This window comes from Canis lupus, chromosome 2, assembly GCF_003254725.2.
Source record: "Canis lupus dingo isolate Sandy chromosome 2, ASM325472v2, whole genome shotgun sequence".
NCBI classification, from domain to species: Eukaryota; Metazoa; Chordata; class Mammalia; order Carnivora; family Canidae; genus Canis; species Canis lupus.
Genome location: NC_064244.1, coordinates 70,915,216 through 70,931,028, shown reverse-complemented (window position 1 = coordinate 70,931,028; position 15,813 = coordinate 70,915,216). Strand labels below are relative to the sequence as shown.

General features: G+C 36.5%; 1 protein-coding gene across 4 annotated transcripts in view; it reads right to left on the bottom strand.

Moving 5' to 3' along the window:
- EYA3 (EYA transcriptional coactivator and phosphatase 3) overlaps positions 1 to 15,813 on the bottom strand; it is a 101,713-nt gene that overhangs the window by 18,137 nt on the left and 67,763 nt on the right. For all 4 annotated transcript variants that reach the window (XM_025446903.3, XM_025446906.3, XM_025446904.3 and 1 more), the window contains 5 exons: positions 14,039 to 14,124; positions 10,222 to 10,405; positions 8,240 to 8,379; positions 3,166 to 3,249; positions 1,643 to 1,732 (listed from right to left, as the gene is read on the bottom strand). In XM_025446903.3, the coding sequence (XP_025302688.1) occupies positions 1,643 to 1,732; positions 3,166 to 3,249; positions 8,240 to 8,379; positions 10,222 to 10,405; positions 14,039 to 14,124 (584 nt within the window). The remainder of the gene's footprint in view (positions 1 to 1,642; positions 1,733 to 3,165; positions 3,250 to 8,239; positions 8,380 to 10,221; positions 10,406 to 14,038; positions 14,125 to 15,813) is intronic.

The following is a 15,813-nucleotide window of genomic DNA, read 5'->3' as shown; positions in this document are numbered from 1 at the left end:
AGGTTCTTTCCACCAAGCCCGTGTTACCACTGATATAAAATGCCACCCACTGCCTAACTGAGAGAATCACTCCTCTGACACCACCTAGAGCAATGTTGTGATGTCTGCCTGCATCAGAATCCCCTGGGGAAGTTTTTTAAAAATGCATATTCTTGGGTCCACCTCAGACCTCCTTGAATCAGAATTTCTGGGTGTGAAGTCCTAGAATCTTCATTTTTAATAAGCTCCCCAGGTGATTCTTATGCCCCCTAAAGTTAAGAACCACTGACCTGGGGGGCAGGAACACATTCAGGTCAAATTCTTCACAGAACTTTCAGTCCTGAGTGAGGACTATGTCTAGAAAATCATTACAAATACAATTTGGCAATAATTATTGGCACAAAGTAGGTTTTCAATAAATGTTTGCTGAATAAAAATTATGATGCCCTAACGTATCAACATGTGAAGTTGAGGAAGATAAAAGCACTGTGGAGGTCAGACAAAAGTACTGAAGTTTAGAGCCCTGGTAATTCAATTTGTTGGAGAATTGTCCATTGAGTAGAACTAGACTGTATTTAAACAGAAACAGAATTACTTTGTGTTTATAAAATGCTATCTTATTTTTAATTAATTAATTAGATTTATTTAATCTTTACACCCCATGTGGGGCTCAGACTCACGACCCTGAGATCAAGAGTCACATGTTCTCCCAATTGAGCCAGCCAGGCGCCCAACTATTTTATCTTTTTTTTTTCTATTTTATCTTTTTATTTATTTTTTTTTTTTTTTTTTTTTTTTTATATTTTATCTTTTTAAATTAAAATTTTCACTGTTACTAAAAACTAGGTTATGTAAGTAGTACACAGCATGAACTTAAAAGGGCATGAGATATGCCCTTCCCACCTCTGTGTCCCAGCAACACACCCCCTTTTCCAGATGGAACAACTGCTAGTTTCTTGTGTAGGACAACTGCTTGACTGAGGTCCAGCCAGAATGGGGAAATAACTTTCCTAACCTGGAACTCACACTCTGATCTTCTGACTTCCCAGTCTCGTGCTCTTTCCTATATCATCATGGGTCACCACAAAGGTAACTCAAATGTCAAAGCCAAAAAATTCACCAAGAAGCTCTGTGTTCTTGCTTTTCCTTGTATCTAACATAAAATGATTCTGGACATCAAAGTTAACCTACACATAGATAATAAGCATGTATAAATTACAATGAGTTAGAGCAGCCGTTTATAGATCTGATACATCAAAAGATTGTATTTTTAGAAAGTAAAATAAAAGAAGTCAAAATATAATTGAATACAAAGAATCAAATCCACCATACTACATGTTATTTAAGATAGATGAATAGGAGTGTTGGTTTATATTTCACTGTTTTGCCTAAAGGGCTGGCATTTCCTCTAGAGCTAGATCATTTCCAAATAATCTAACAGAAATAAAATTTTTGAGTCAATGAAATTGAGGGCCAATACCAAGACTGATGACCTAGCCAAGGCCTTGTTCTTATAAGACTATATAAGCCTAAGTGGTCAGCTGGCCTCTTCACAACCACCCCTTCTCCCACATTTCCTCTAAATAAAATAAGCATAAGGCTAGATAGTTATTAAAGAAACAAAACGTTTCACTGAAGCACAGAAACAATTTAAAATGCTTACTTCTAAGTCATTAAAAAATAGATGTGTATCAGCCACTTCAAAAATCATCTCTTCCATTGTTAAACCTGAGCCAATCACTACTGTTGGATCCTAGAAGACAATAAAAGAAAAATTTGTTTAATTGGTACTAAAAACACTGTTCCAATCTTTAAATATTTCAAAGTTATTCTGGGTCAAGACCAAAACAACACAGACTAGCAAAAGTGCTTCTAACTATTACTTATGCAATTTCATTGACAGAAGATTGTGCAAAGGGATTGTGCAAAGTTAATAATTTTAGGACTTAGTTTTTAGAAAACTAAACCCACCCCCCAAAAAAACCCCAAAACTCCAATTTGGGTAGAAATTCCCTGTTTTGTGAGAAATGTTATTGCTGAAATATTACTATTATAACACCCATCTCCCTTCCACCTCACAGCCATGCACGAGCATATACGGTGTAATACTGCAAGTCAGTTATCTGACAATCTCAACAGCCAGGAAATAAGTAAAGAAAGGAAAGAGAGTCAAAATATTTGTATGAAGAGCAATGCATTTAGCTTTATAGTGAACCATCAGGTCTTCACTTAAGAGGATGTATGCTCTTATTTTATATACTTTTATAATCAGCTTGTTAGTGTTACTAGCTTATGTCAGCTTACCAGCCTAGATATTAAAACCCCATGGAAAGTACTTCTAACAGAAACATTAATGACAATAAGAAACAAATGGGAATAGTAAGAAAGCAAAGGAGGCAGATATTTTTATAAAACTTATTCACAGAAACTGAAAACTAGAAGCCTGGAGATAATTTAGTGTAGAAATATACAGCTTATCCCTCTATTAAAACTGATGCTTAGGGGTGTATGAGTGGTGCAATTGGTTAAACATCCAATTCTTGATTTTGGCTCAGGTTGTGAGATCTGCACTCAGTATGGAGTCTGCTTGGGATTTTCTCCCCTTCTCTCTTTACCCTTTGCCGCGTGTGCACTCTCTTTCTTGCTCTCTCTCTCAAATAAATCAATCTTAAAAAATAGAAACAAAAAACCTCCCCAAAATCCTGATGTTTGTATTGACGACTAAGTAAGTTAAATTCTGCTTTGTATATTTAGTTTATGAAGGTATATAATTTTAGAAAAGTATTTTATATGTACTTTAAATTTACGTATCTAGCATATACTCAGCTAAATAAAATACTCAGTTTGGGCTTTAAAAGTGACTTAAGGTTAACAGATCAGTCTTTGGAATGAATATATAATCCTTAGGTTCCACCATGTTTTGAGCTTCATTTCCATATTTAATCTTCATAAAATAGTGCTCTTGAACAACTTCAGTTTAGTACTGGTCCCGGGTCTAGTGTTCAGTTTTATCAATACTGCCTGACCACGTAGCCTACCTGGTACAAGTCATCAGGTAAAGTTTCACATAGAAAGTAAAATGCCAACAGGGTAAAATGGAGGTAGCAGAGAAAGTGATTTTGGTTACCTGTCCATATATTGTTAGGAGGAGGACGGTTACAACAAAGGAAGAAAGACTTCAATTACCTTTCCGTATTTCTGGGCATAGGATCCAGTAAGAAGAGAGTGAAAGATGATGATGGTTTCATCCAAGTCCCACAGAAATACCCGCTGAGGAAGGAAAACATAAAAAAAAAAAAAAAAAATGAGTGAGCATCTTTTCTAAATACAATGGAAAGGAACAAGAAATAAGTAATAGAAAGAAAACTAAAAAATTCATAAATATGTGAAAATTAAACAACACAATTTTAGACTACCAATGGATCAAAGAAAAAAAACCCCAAGTGAAATTAGGGAATACGTTGAGATGAATGAAAACTAAAACACAACATGCCAAAATCTATGGGCTGCAGTGAAAGTAGTACAAAAGGGAATTTGTAGCTGTAAATGCATGCCTTAAAAAAGAAATAAGATCTCAATCAATAATATAACTGTACAATTTAAGAACTAGAAAGAGCCAGCAGAAGGAAGGAAATACTAAAGGTTAGAATATCAGAGAGTAGGGGCACCTAAGTAGCTCAGTGGGTTAAGCAACTGCCTTTTGGCTCAGGTCATGATCCCAGGGTCCTGGGATCGAGCCGCACATCGGGTTCCCATTCAGCTGGGAGCCTGATTCTGATTCTCCCTCTCCCACTGCCTGCTGCTCTCTGTTCTCTGTCAAAGAAATAAATAAAATCTTAAAAAGAAAAAAATCAGAGAGTAGAAAAATAAGAGAAAAATCAATGAAACCAAAAGTTGGTTCTTTGAAAAGATCTACAAAATTGACAAGTTTTAGCTAGATTAACTAGGAAAAAAAGACTCAAATTAGTAAAATCAGAAATGAAAGTGGGGATGTTATTATCCAATAACATGATGTTTAAACAATTTTATAGAAATAAAAAGAATTATGAGAATACTATGAATAGTTGCATACTAAAATAACCTAGATAGAAATGGACAAATTCCTAGAAATACACAAAACTGCCTCAAGAAGAAATGGAAAATCTGAATAGACCTTTAATAGAGGTTGAAATCAGTAATCAAAAAGATACCAAGAAAGAAAAGCTCAGGACCAGGTAGATTAACTGGTAAATTCTACCAAAAATTTAAAGAATTAACACCAATTCTTCTTTAACTCTTCCAAAAAGTGGAAGAGAGAAAAGAAAGGAATACTACCTAAATCACTCTATGAATCCAGCATTACCCTGATACTGAAGTCAGATAAAGACACGTCAAGAAAACTGCAGACCAATACCTCTTACGAACATCGATAGAAAAAAAAAATCCTCCACAAAATAAGAGCAAACAAAATTCAAGCAGCATATTAAAAGCATCATACATCATGATCCTGTGGAATTTGTTTAGAATGCAAGGATAGATCAACATACCAAAATTAATCAATGTAATCTGCTACCTTAAAAAAACAGAGGGGAAAAAAAAACAATGGTCAACTCAACTGATGCAGGAGAAGCATTTGACAAAATTCAACACACTTTCGTGATAAAAACATTCAATAAATTAGGAATAGAAGTCAGTTTCCTCACATGATAAAGACTGTGTATGAAAAACTCAAAGCTAATATCTTACACTTAATGGTATAAGACGGAAAGCTTTACTCCTAAGATCAGGAATAGGACAAGTATGTCTGTTTTCACCAGCTGCATTCAATGTAAGTATGAGAAATTTTAGCCAGAATAATTTGGCAAGAAACGGGGAAAAAAAGGTACCCAAACTGAAAAGGAAAAAGTAAAACTATCTCTGTTCACAGATGACACAATCTTATTTGTAGAAAACCCTAAAGAATCCACAAAAAATTGTTAGAGCTAATAAATGAATTCAGCAATGAGCTGTACTTCTATATACTTGGAATGACTAATCGTCAAAGAAATTTATTTATTTTTTATTTTAGTTTTTTTTTTTAAGATTTTATTTATTTATGATAGACAAAGAGAGAGAGAGGCAGAGACACAGGCAGAGGGAGAGGTAGGCTCCATGCCAGAAGCCCGAGTGGGACTCGATCCCTGGGCTCCAGGATCGCACCCTGGGCCAAAGGCAGGCACCAAACTGCTGAGCCACCCAGGGATTCCCCCTCAAAGAAATTAAAAAAAAATTCCATTTACAACTGCATCAAAAATAATAAAATACTTAAATATAAATTTAACAAAGGGGTGCCTGGATGGCTCAGTCAGTTAATCATCCAACTCTTGATTTTGGCTCAGGTCATGATCTCAGGGTTATGAGATAAAGCCCTGCATTAGGCTCTGTACTGAGCATGGAGCCTGCTTAAGATTCTCTCTTCCTCCCCCTCTGCCCCTCCCTGCCATTCCCTATCTCTCTCTCTTTAAAAAAAAAAAAAAAAGGAATTAATTTAACTGAGGAGGTGAAACAATTGTACACTGACAACTATAAAACATTGCCGAAGGAAGTCAGATGGACATAATAAGTGGAAAGACATATCATGTTTATGGATGAAAGATTTAACAATGCTAAAATGACACTACCCAAAGTGATTTACAAATTCAATGCAATCCCTATCAAAATTCCAATGCTTTTTTTAATAATAAATTTATTTTTTATTGGTGTTCAATTTGCCAACATACAGAATAACACCCAGTGCTCATCCCGTCAAGTGCCCCCCTCCGTGCCCGTCACCCATTCACCCCCATCCCCCGCCATCCTCCCCTTCCACCACCAATGCTTTTTAAATAAACAGAAAAACTCATCCTAAAGTTCATATGGAATCTCATATCCCATGGCCTGAATGGCCAAAATATGAAAAAGAATGAAGTTGGAAGACTCATACTTCCTGATTTCAAAACTTATTACAAAGCTACAGTAATCAATACAATGTGGTACTCGTATAAGGACAGACACACAGACCAATGAAATTGACAAGATAGCTCAGAAATAAACCCTTACATATATGATCAATTTTGGCAAGAATACTAATACCATTCAATGGGGAAAGGAAAATATTTCTAACAAAAGGTGCTAGGAAAATTGTATATCCATGTACAAAAGAATGAAATTAGGCCCTTACTTTATACCATATACAAAAATTAACTCAATATGAAAAAAAATTCAATATGAATCAAGACCCAAGTTTATGAGCTACAACAATAAAACTCTTAGAAAACACAATAATTTTTACCTTCCTGATAAAAAGAACTCACAGGAGAAATATTTGCACATCATATATCTGATAAGTGATTAGCATCTAGAATACACAAAGAGTTCCTAAAACTCAATAACAAAATACCAAACAACCCAATTAAAAAATGTGCATAGGATTTGAACAGCTATTTCTTCAAAGAAATCTACAAATAGCCAATAAACACATGAATAGATGTCAAACATTATTAATCATTAAGGAAATGTAAGTCAAAACCACAATGAGTTACCATTTCACATCCATTAGGATGGATATTACAAAAAAAAAAAGGGAAATAATAAGTGTTGCGGAGGTGGAGAAATTGGAACTGTCATGCGTTGCTGGTTTTTATTCGTTCTTCAAAAAGTTGAACACAGAATTACCAAGTAATCTAGCAATTCTACTCCTTAGTTTATACCCAAAATAACTGAAAAGAGATACTCAAAGAAATATCTGCATAGCAATGTTCATAGCAGCATTATTCAGAATAACTCAAAGGTGGGAAAACCAATAGTATCCATCAACAAATGAATGGGTAAACAAAACATGGTATATGCATACAATCAATGGAATATTATTCAGCCATAAAAAGAAATGAAGATCTTACACATGCTATAACATACATGAACCCTGAAACCATTATGAAAGTGAAAGAAGCCTCACACAAAAAGGTAATGTATCATTCCACTTAAACAAGACAGTTAAAATAGGTAAATTCCTACAAACTGAAAGTAGAATAGAGGTTACCAGGGGCTGATAGAAGGAGAGAATGGGGAGTTATTGCTTAGTGGGCACAGAGTTTTTGTTTGGGATTATTAAAAAGTTGTGGAAATAGGTAGTGGTAACAACCACCATTGTAAATGTACTTAATGTTACTGAATTGCACACTTAAAAAAATAGTTACAATGGTAAATTTTATGTTATGTATATTTTACCACAATTTAATAAAACTAAGTGAGTTCTCAATAAATGTATCAGGACTTTAGATTTTCTTTCTTGCCTTTTTTTGTCAGGAAGAAAGGGAAAGAGAGTCCTCAAACACAGCCTCAATTTACTTATTATTATTTTTTTTAGATTTAAAAAAAAATTTATTCATGAGAGACACAGAGAGAGAGAGAGAGGCAGAGACATAGGCAGAGGGAGGAGAAGCAGGCTCTACATACAGAGCCTGATGCAAGGAGCTTGATGCGGGACTTGATCCCAGAACTCAGGGATCATGTCCTGAGCTGAAGGCAGATGCTCAACCTCTAAGCCACCCAGGCGTCCCAATTTACTTATGTTTTAACAATTTACTTATGTTTTATGTTTATCGATGAACTCATCATATTTAAATACAGTATCCCCCTGCCCCATCAAATGTTTATACTATAGAAAAATCAAAAACAAATAAAAAATGCCACTATTATTAGTGTTTTGTATAATTTTCTAATCTTTTTAATTACAAAGCCAAATGTATGCCCATAATAAATTCTTTTAGTGCCTAACCACAAAATAATTGAGTGCCAATCTTGTTAATAAGTTACCAGATCTCGCTGCAGGTTTCAAAGAAGCTTGGCCTAAAGTCTAAAGCCTAAAGCACTCTCACCTTCTCATTTTACTTTTAGATGTTTAAATGGAGAACACTATGACAGTACTTGTGATACCCTCTGCTTTCTGAATATGATGGAACTGTTCTTTCTGTTCTCCTCCGGAACATAGAGAACCATTTGTTCTTCCCCTTAAAAAGTTATCTGGCTACCTAAATTCAAAAAAACTTTTTCAAAGCCTTGGTGAAAAGCATCTGAAAGTAATATGGTGAGCTATGGGCACAGAGAAATGTGTTTCTATGTTTCTCTCTTCACTTGGCCAATTTCATTCCTCTTGCCCAGGAATCAGGAGGCATTCAACACAGAACTACAGTATCTCTAGGAGTTTCAGATATGTATGTTCGATAAACTTAAAAAACGAGAAAAAAAAAGTTTCTTCCCATACTTCCAATTCACTGTCCTGGGAAGAGCTGGCATCAGCTTTCCTTTTGCCCCGGTTCTTGCCAGTCATGTTTTTTCTGGATTGCTCATCAGCCTCTTTATTTGGTGTAGTTTGGGACAAAGACGGACTTGTAGAAGGGTCTCCTGGAAAGGAAAAGCAAGAGATATATTGCCAGTAATCACAGGCTTTAAGGACCAGAGTAGGAAGAGGGTCAGCATGTTTTCTCTCCTTAAGAATCATATTGCAAGGATAAAGGCTGAAAAAGCAAACTTTCTCTAATCAGTTTAAGAATATAGATCTAGGCATCAACATTGAGCATTCACAGCTCCTAACATCACAGAAGAGAGTTATAAATGGAATTTATATACCTGCCTCTCAATGGAAGAACACAGCTATGAAGTTGTTCTACAAAAAAGAACCTGTATCTGATAAAGTTTCTACACCAATTTCTCAACTTGGCACAACTGACATTTTGGACCAAATAATTTTTGTCAAGTGGATGTCCTGTGCATTATAGATTTCTGTCCTCTATCCACTAGATACCAGTAGCACTCCCCCACCCACGGTAACAAATGAAAACATTTCCATACATTGCCAAATGTTTTAGGTGAACTGGGGAGAGAGCATGGCACAAAAATCACCTTTAGTTGAAAACCATGACTCTAAATCTATTTAACAATTTAAAATAAATTAGAGAAGGTAGCAGGACATGCTGAACTACCCAATATAGAAATAATCAGCAAAATTCAGACTAGGAAATGGTATGAGAGAGAGAGTCTGGTTTCTTCACAAATACAGTAATATCAGGGAATAAAAAAAGAAGGGAATTTGTTAAGAGACACAAAATACATATCTACCAACCCCAATGTATGGACCTTACTTTGATCCTAATTAAACAAACTATAAAAGGAAAAATAAAACTCCTAACATTCATGAAAAGCTACAAATAATACCTTTTAGTATTTTATGATATTAAGGAATTATTGTTGAATTATTTTAGATGGGATAATGGCATTGTCGTTATGATAGCAAGTATTTATCTTTTAGATATATGATGCCTGGCATTTGAGGAGAGAACTGGACGAAGTATAGTTGAAATAGGAGTTAACTGCTGAAGATTAAATGTTGAAGATTATTTAAAGGTTAAAACTGTTATGAAGAACAAAGATATTTAGAGATATGAATTCAAAACTAAGGCATCAATATGTGTAATTATTTCAAATTTATGTAGGTTTGAAGCAGTGACCATCTATATGTCTACTTAGAAGACTAATGAAGGCAACGTGCACAGAAAACTGCTTCAGTTATAACAGAGAGCACTGTTTTTAAAATTGTATCAGTGCTAATGATAAGCAGTCCTTCCTCCAGTTATGTGATGTGACAGCCAATCACAAATTTTCTTGAAAAATGAAGACAAATTAAAAGCATATACATACGTTTATTGAATGTGTGCATAAAGCCTTTATGTCAGTTTTTTTTAAACCTAGACTTTGTAATTTATCGATACATTTCAAGCCTAAATGTATAACTTTAAACTTATACCTTAAATTTTATGTATTTACTTGAGGGGTAAAGGATCATAGCTTTCCTCAGAATCTTGGCGATTCATGACCCATAAAAAGTTAAGAACTACTACTCTAAGGCCTCAGCAAGCACCTAAAATAAGCGCAGAACTAAAACTGGAGTCCTCCAACTTTTACAAACTGTGCTAAGATTTTGATGTTCCCCATGACAAGCACATTAAAGCTAAAGGGTGGGGTGGGTGTCACAGTCTTTTCATTCTTGGTACTTTCTGTTCACAGCACCAGGTATTACATTCAGCCTGTCAATGACTCATCATATAGTCTGGATCCAATGTTTAAATATTCCTTACCTGAGAGGGAAAGCCAATAACACAGTGACTCAGACCAAAACAAAATGATCTTTACTATTATATGTTGAATGAAGTGCCCTTAAGCCAAAGTTTTTGAAACAATGGTGCTTACCAGAGGAAAGCCTCTGTGCTGTAGGCGCAGGTACCATGACACTAGGCTTCTCCGCCTGGTATGTGGCTGCTGCTAATGTGGTACTCTCAGCGTCACTGTTAGTCTGGCCTGTGACTCCAAAGCTGGAGCTGGGGTAGCAGGTCTGGTACTGACTCTGACCAAGGATAGTATAGGTGGGATAGTCCTGGAGACCGAGGGGAATAAGGGGGGAAAACAAGACTCTCAGAAAGAGCAAAACACTGATTTCAACACAAGAGACTTTCATGTCCCTCTTATTCACAGCTATTTTCTTAAAACATTTATTTGACTTCTCATTTACCCATCTATAGCTTCCACTTAAACCAATGATTTTCAAAATGCATTCTGTGGCAGCCTAAGAGTCAAGAGGAGAGACCTGAGGGGCTATCTTCACCATGAGCAGAACACTGAGGGAAGGGTCCCAAGCACTCTAATTTCTCTTTTCTACTCAATAGCTTTCTTATTTTCCTATTTTACGTACTGAATTTCTGTGTAAATTTCTTCACAGAGTATCTCTATCTTCTTAAAATAATCAAGTTTTCTTTTTTTTTTTTTTAAGATTTTATTTATTTATTCATTCATGATAGTCACAGAGAGAGAAAGAGACAGAGACACAGGCAGAGGGAGAAGCAGGCTCCATGCAGGGAGCCTGACGTGGGATTCGATCCCGAGTCTCCAGGATCGCGCCCTGGGCCAAAGGCAGGCGCCAAACCGCTGCGCCACCCAGGGATCCCTCAAGTTTTCTTTAAAAATGAAGTTTCTTGGGGATCCCTGGGTGGCTCAGTGGTTTAGCGCCTGCCTTTGGCCCAGGGCGCGATCCTGGAGTCCCGGGATCGGGTCCCACGTCGGGCTCCCGGCATGGAGCCTGCTTCTCCCTCCTCCTGTGTCTCTGCCTCTCTCTCTCTCTCTCTCTCTCTGTCTATCATAAATAAATAAATAAATAAATAAATAAATAAATAAATAAATAAATAAATAAATCTTTAAAAAAAAAAAAATGAAGTTTCTTTAAAATATCTGGAGGGAGGCCTCAGGTGGCTCAGTTGGTTAAGCCTCTACCTTTGGCTCAGGTTATGATCTCAGGGTCCTGGGAGCATGCCCCAAGGGTCTCCCTTGCTGAGTGGGGAGCCTGCTTCCCCTTTCTCTCTGCCTGCCCCCCCCCCCATCTCATACTCACTCTCAAATAAATAGATAAAATCTTTAAAATAAAATAAAATATTTGGAGGGAAGGGCTTCTGGGTGGCTCAGTCAGTTAAGCATCTGACCCTTGATCTCAGCTCAGGTCTTGATCTCAGGGTCATGAGCTCATGCCCCACTTTGGGCTCCATGCTGGGCATGGAGCTTACTTAAAAAAAAAAAAAAAAAAAAAAAAAGGAGGGAACTTTTGATGATTTCATGGGCACATACATGTCAAAGCTTATCAAACTACAACTGCAACTTATGCAGATTATTTATTACTATTTTTTAAGACTCCAACTATTCATTCATGAGAGACACACAGAGAGAGACAGAGACACAGGCAGAGGGAGAAGAAGCAGGCTCCATGCAGGAGCCCGATGTGGGACTTGATCCCGGAACTCCGGGATCACGTCCTGAGCTGAAGGCAGATGCCTAACCACTGAGCCACCCAGGTGTCCCAAATGCAGATGTGTTAATTATACCTTAATAAAGCTGCACAGAAATGTGCATGACATATAGCTCAAATACATATGCTAAAAAATTTCCACTGATACTGATGTTAGTAATAAGTAGGAAGAAACCAATCAACCAGACCAATTATAAAGAGTGAACATCTATCATAAACAAATACAACTCAGTGTGTGTGTCTGTGTATGAGCTGGAATATTACAGAAAAGAGTGAGTTGTACTGGCTGAACTCAAGGGAGTTAAAAACCTAGCAGAAGAAGACAAAAATATGTCCAACAAATTGGCAATAAATTATATGTCAAATGAGTGAAATACAGAAGAAGTCAACTATCACTGCAGACTGTTGTCAGAGAGCTTTCTGAGATACAGGGAATAAGAGCATGAATAGGCCCTTATTAAAGGACCAGAGGTGTTGAGTCTGGTTGAAACAAAGGCTCTTAGAGGCTTGAATGAGTTATGCAAGCCCATGAATGTGACTTGGATTCTTTAGACAACTGTGTATAGTTTGTATGGGGCAGGTAATAAGGACAATCAAAATAAAACAAACAAACAAATAAAAATACAACAAGATTCTGGACAGGTAATTGATGGGATAAAAGTGGACTTTTGAGAAAATTACTCAGATAGTGTTTTAAATTAAAAAAAATTTTTTTGGGATCCGTGGGTGGCTCAGGAGTTTGGCGCCTGCCTTTGGCCCAGGGCGTGGTCCTGGAGTCCCAGGATCAAGTCCTATGTCGGGCTCCCTGCGTGGAGCCTGCTTCTCCCTCTGCCTGTGTCTCTGCCTCTCTCTCTCTCTCTCCCTGTGTGTCTCTCATGAATGAATAAATAAAATCTTAAAAAAAAAATTTTTTTTTTAGTAATCTCTAACCCTAACAGGGGCTTGAACCCATGACCCCGAGACTAAGAGTTGCACGCTCTACTGACTGAATCAGCCAGGCATTCACAGTGTTTTAGGAAATGGTTAGGCACAGAGAAAAACTAGAAATGAGATAAACAGTTAACTAAAGTAATTCAGGATTAAAGGGGAAAAAACCAAAACATGGGAAATAATAGCAAAAATGGAAAAAAGAGAGAAAGAATTCTAGAAATGGCTGGATTAGAATAGGTGAGGGAAAAAACTGCAAACAACTGGTCTGGTTTGAGGCCTAGATTTATTTAAAAATCGTCTCACTGAGAATTCATAGGGAAAAATGGTTTTACTTTTGGAGGATGAGACAAAAAAAGGTGGAATAAAAGCCTGGTTTTCGATATGATGAACTTAGGGAAATAGTAAAACATTAAAGAAAAAAATGGCCATCGATCAGCAGGAAGTCTGTAGATATTATGAAGTCAGAACTAGAATAATCATTTCAGGGGTAGTAAATGGATACTGTGAATGTGGTTAAATATTACTGGGGATGAAGTAATAAACACGTGGAAAACAACAAAGACTGTCCATGAGAGAAAACAGGATCAAAAAGAAAACCTATAAAAGGGAAAGAGATAAACAGTACACTGAAAAGTGCCAGGTATATAGTAGAAATTCAGTAGTCTGCAAACTATAAGAATGAATGAATGCAAAAACAGCCAAACATAAAAGATGAACCAGAACAGTTATGTTAATTATAGCCAGAAAAAGAGATTCATGGAGAAAATTTCATTGCTGCAGAGAAAACAAATAATAACATAACAGCAAATCAAAAAACCCTAAAACCTAAAGATATTACTAGTGATCTAAACATAAGGAGTTAATAGAACAGTGATCAAGATCAGATCATGAAGAATTCACAAAGGAATGAGTAGCTCAATAAAAAAGTGGAAGAACATTCATTCCACAAATACTTATTATGTGTCTTTAATGTGAGAACCAGGCATTTTCTGAACTCTAGGAACATGTAAGTGAACAAAATAGAAAAATAAGTCCCTATCCTCATGGAGCTTACTTTCTAGTAGGGATAGGGCAGGAGGTAGACATGCAGAGTAAGTGAAGGAGCAGATACAGCTCTATCACTCAGAAGCTTAGCAGAGTAATGAGAGAAACTAGAAGGCAGCCTGAAAAACCATGCAGGATCCTAGAGTTCTGGTTGTTCATTAGACTGGCAAATTGATTTTGGAGAGAAGAGAAGAGCAAGCTTGATGAACCATATCAAATAGGATGAATAAAGTAGCACAGTACCTGGTTTGAGATGCTGGAAACTGCTGCTGCTGGAATATTGGCAATTGTAGATGAAGTGGATATCAGGCTGGCATTTGTGCTTGAAGCTATAGGATTGAGAGTGTTAAAAGATGTTAAAGATATCATGCAAAAGCCTAGAAGAAATGGAAAATATATTGTATCTTATGTAAACAGATCTACAAGGAGATAAAGAACATTGGGCAAAAGAAACAAATACTGGTTTTGCTCTACTGCATGCCATACCTTACTGTAATCTTGATTAGAAATAAAACAGTTCAAACATTTTTCTTTTTCAACTCTTCCTATTAGGAAGTATACTTATACAATACACTCATTCATACTAATGATATCAATAATCAGAAGCTACGCCAACTCCAGTCTATCTTTTGAGCCGTTGAAAAATGACTCATCTGCAATATGACCTACTGACAACCAAGAGAAATAACAAGAGCTCTGGTAAATCCACGTGTAAATCCTGCACTGTGATATTTGTTGTTACTTGCCCCAAATTATGCCTTTCCTAATGCAACATAACTACCTTGAGAAATAGAGCTGATCCCCCAAACATGCTTAAGAGTTGCTTTTGGGCTCTACTCAAATCATGGACTATTAATATGATCAACAAACATGATGATGGCATTTGATGATTTTACCAGTAAGCCTGGAAAAACTTGGAAAGTATTAAATATTATTCTGGCCAGGTAACGATGTAGTCTGTAAGCTATTTAGGCTGCCTATGCTGGGAAAGGAATTTGGGTTAAGTTTTCATACTCTTCTATCACAGATTCCACTAGGGTTTTAGTCAAATCTTCATTGACTACTATTTGTTACAGTGACTTTTTTCAGGTGGACCATGTGACTGAGCCTGTGAGGTACCTGTCTTGAACTCCTCTCTCTCACTTATCATAAGCACACTTAGACATGGTTCCCACTGCAGTTACATGTGCCATCAGGGCTCACCATCAAGTAGACCTGATTGACTACCTAACCCATTAGCAACAAAGTCTTTAGAGGTAAAGTTAAGTCATGGAAATGGAAAACTTCCATGAAGAACATAACAGATGAACAAATGGAGCAGAAATGTGAGAGTTCTTGTCAAAATCAGAGGCATCCTTACCCTTTCCCAAGGGTACACTGCTTAGAATGAGGTCTAGAAGAGATGAGAAGACAAAGTCTAAGAAACAGCTATTGTTGCAACCCCAGCTTTCATACGAAGAACGTGGGACAAAGAAGAGTTAAGTAATTTGTCCACTATCATGGAACTAGTGGCAGTCATGATGGTGATTGGGATCTCCAACTAGATGAGCTAAGATCAGATTTCCTGACTATCCAGGGAAATTTTCTTTTCTACAATACTTCTTTCCCCAGGAGAACTAAATGACTCTTAAGAGTTTACCTTCTTAAATCCCAAGACCAAATGAAATAGATTTTATAACCCCATAGATGGTATTTTCTTCCTACCAATATTCATTTTCTTCTCTACTTAACCCATTTTGTCCCCCTATGAGGAAGTACAAGGAATTACTGTACAATACACAGGCTTCAATAATTCTTTAAATAGTTTTTAATCATTTTTGTGGATAGAGATTTTGAGTGGCTTTCAGGTTCTATTACCAGTATACTATGGTAGGCACCCATGCAATAAAACAGATGGAAGGACACAATGTGATTTAAGGTGGGAAAGAAAATGAATAATTTACTTAATCTCTCCTAGCAAAGTCCATTTCTAGCTCAATTTTTCTTTGGTCTTTATTCTAGCATATACTCCTCTTTTA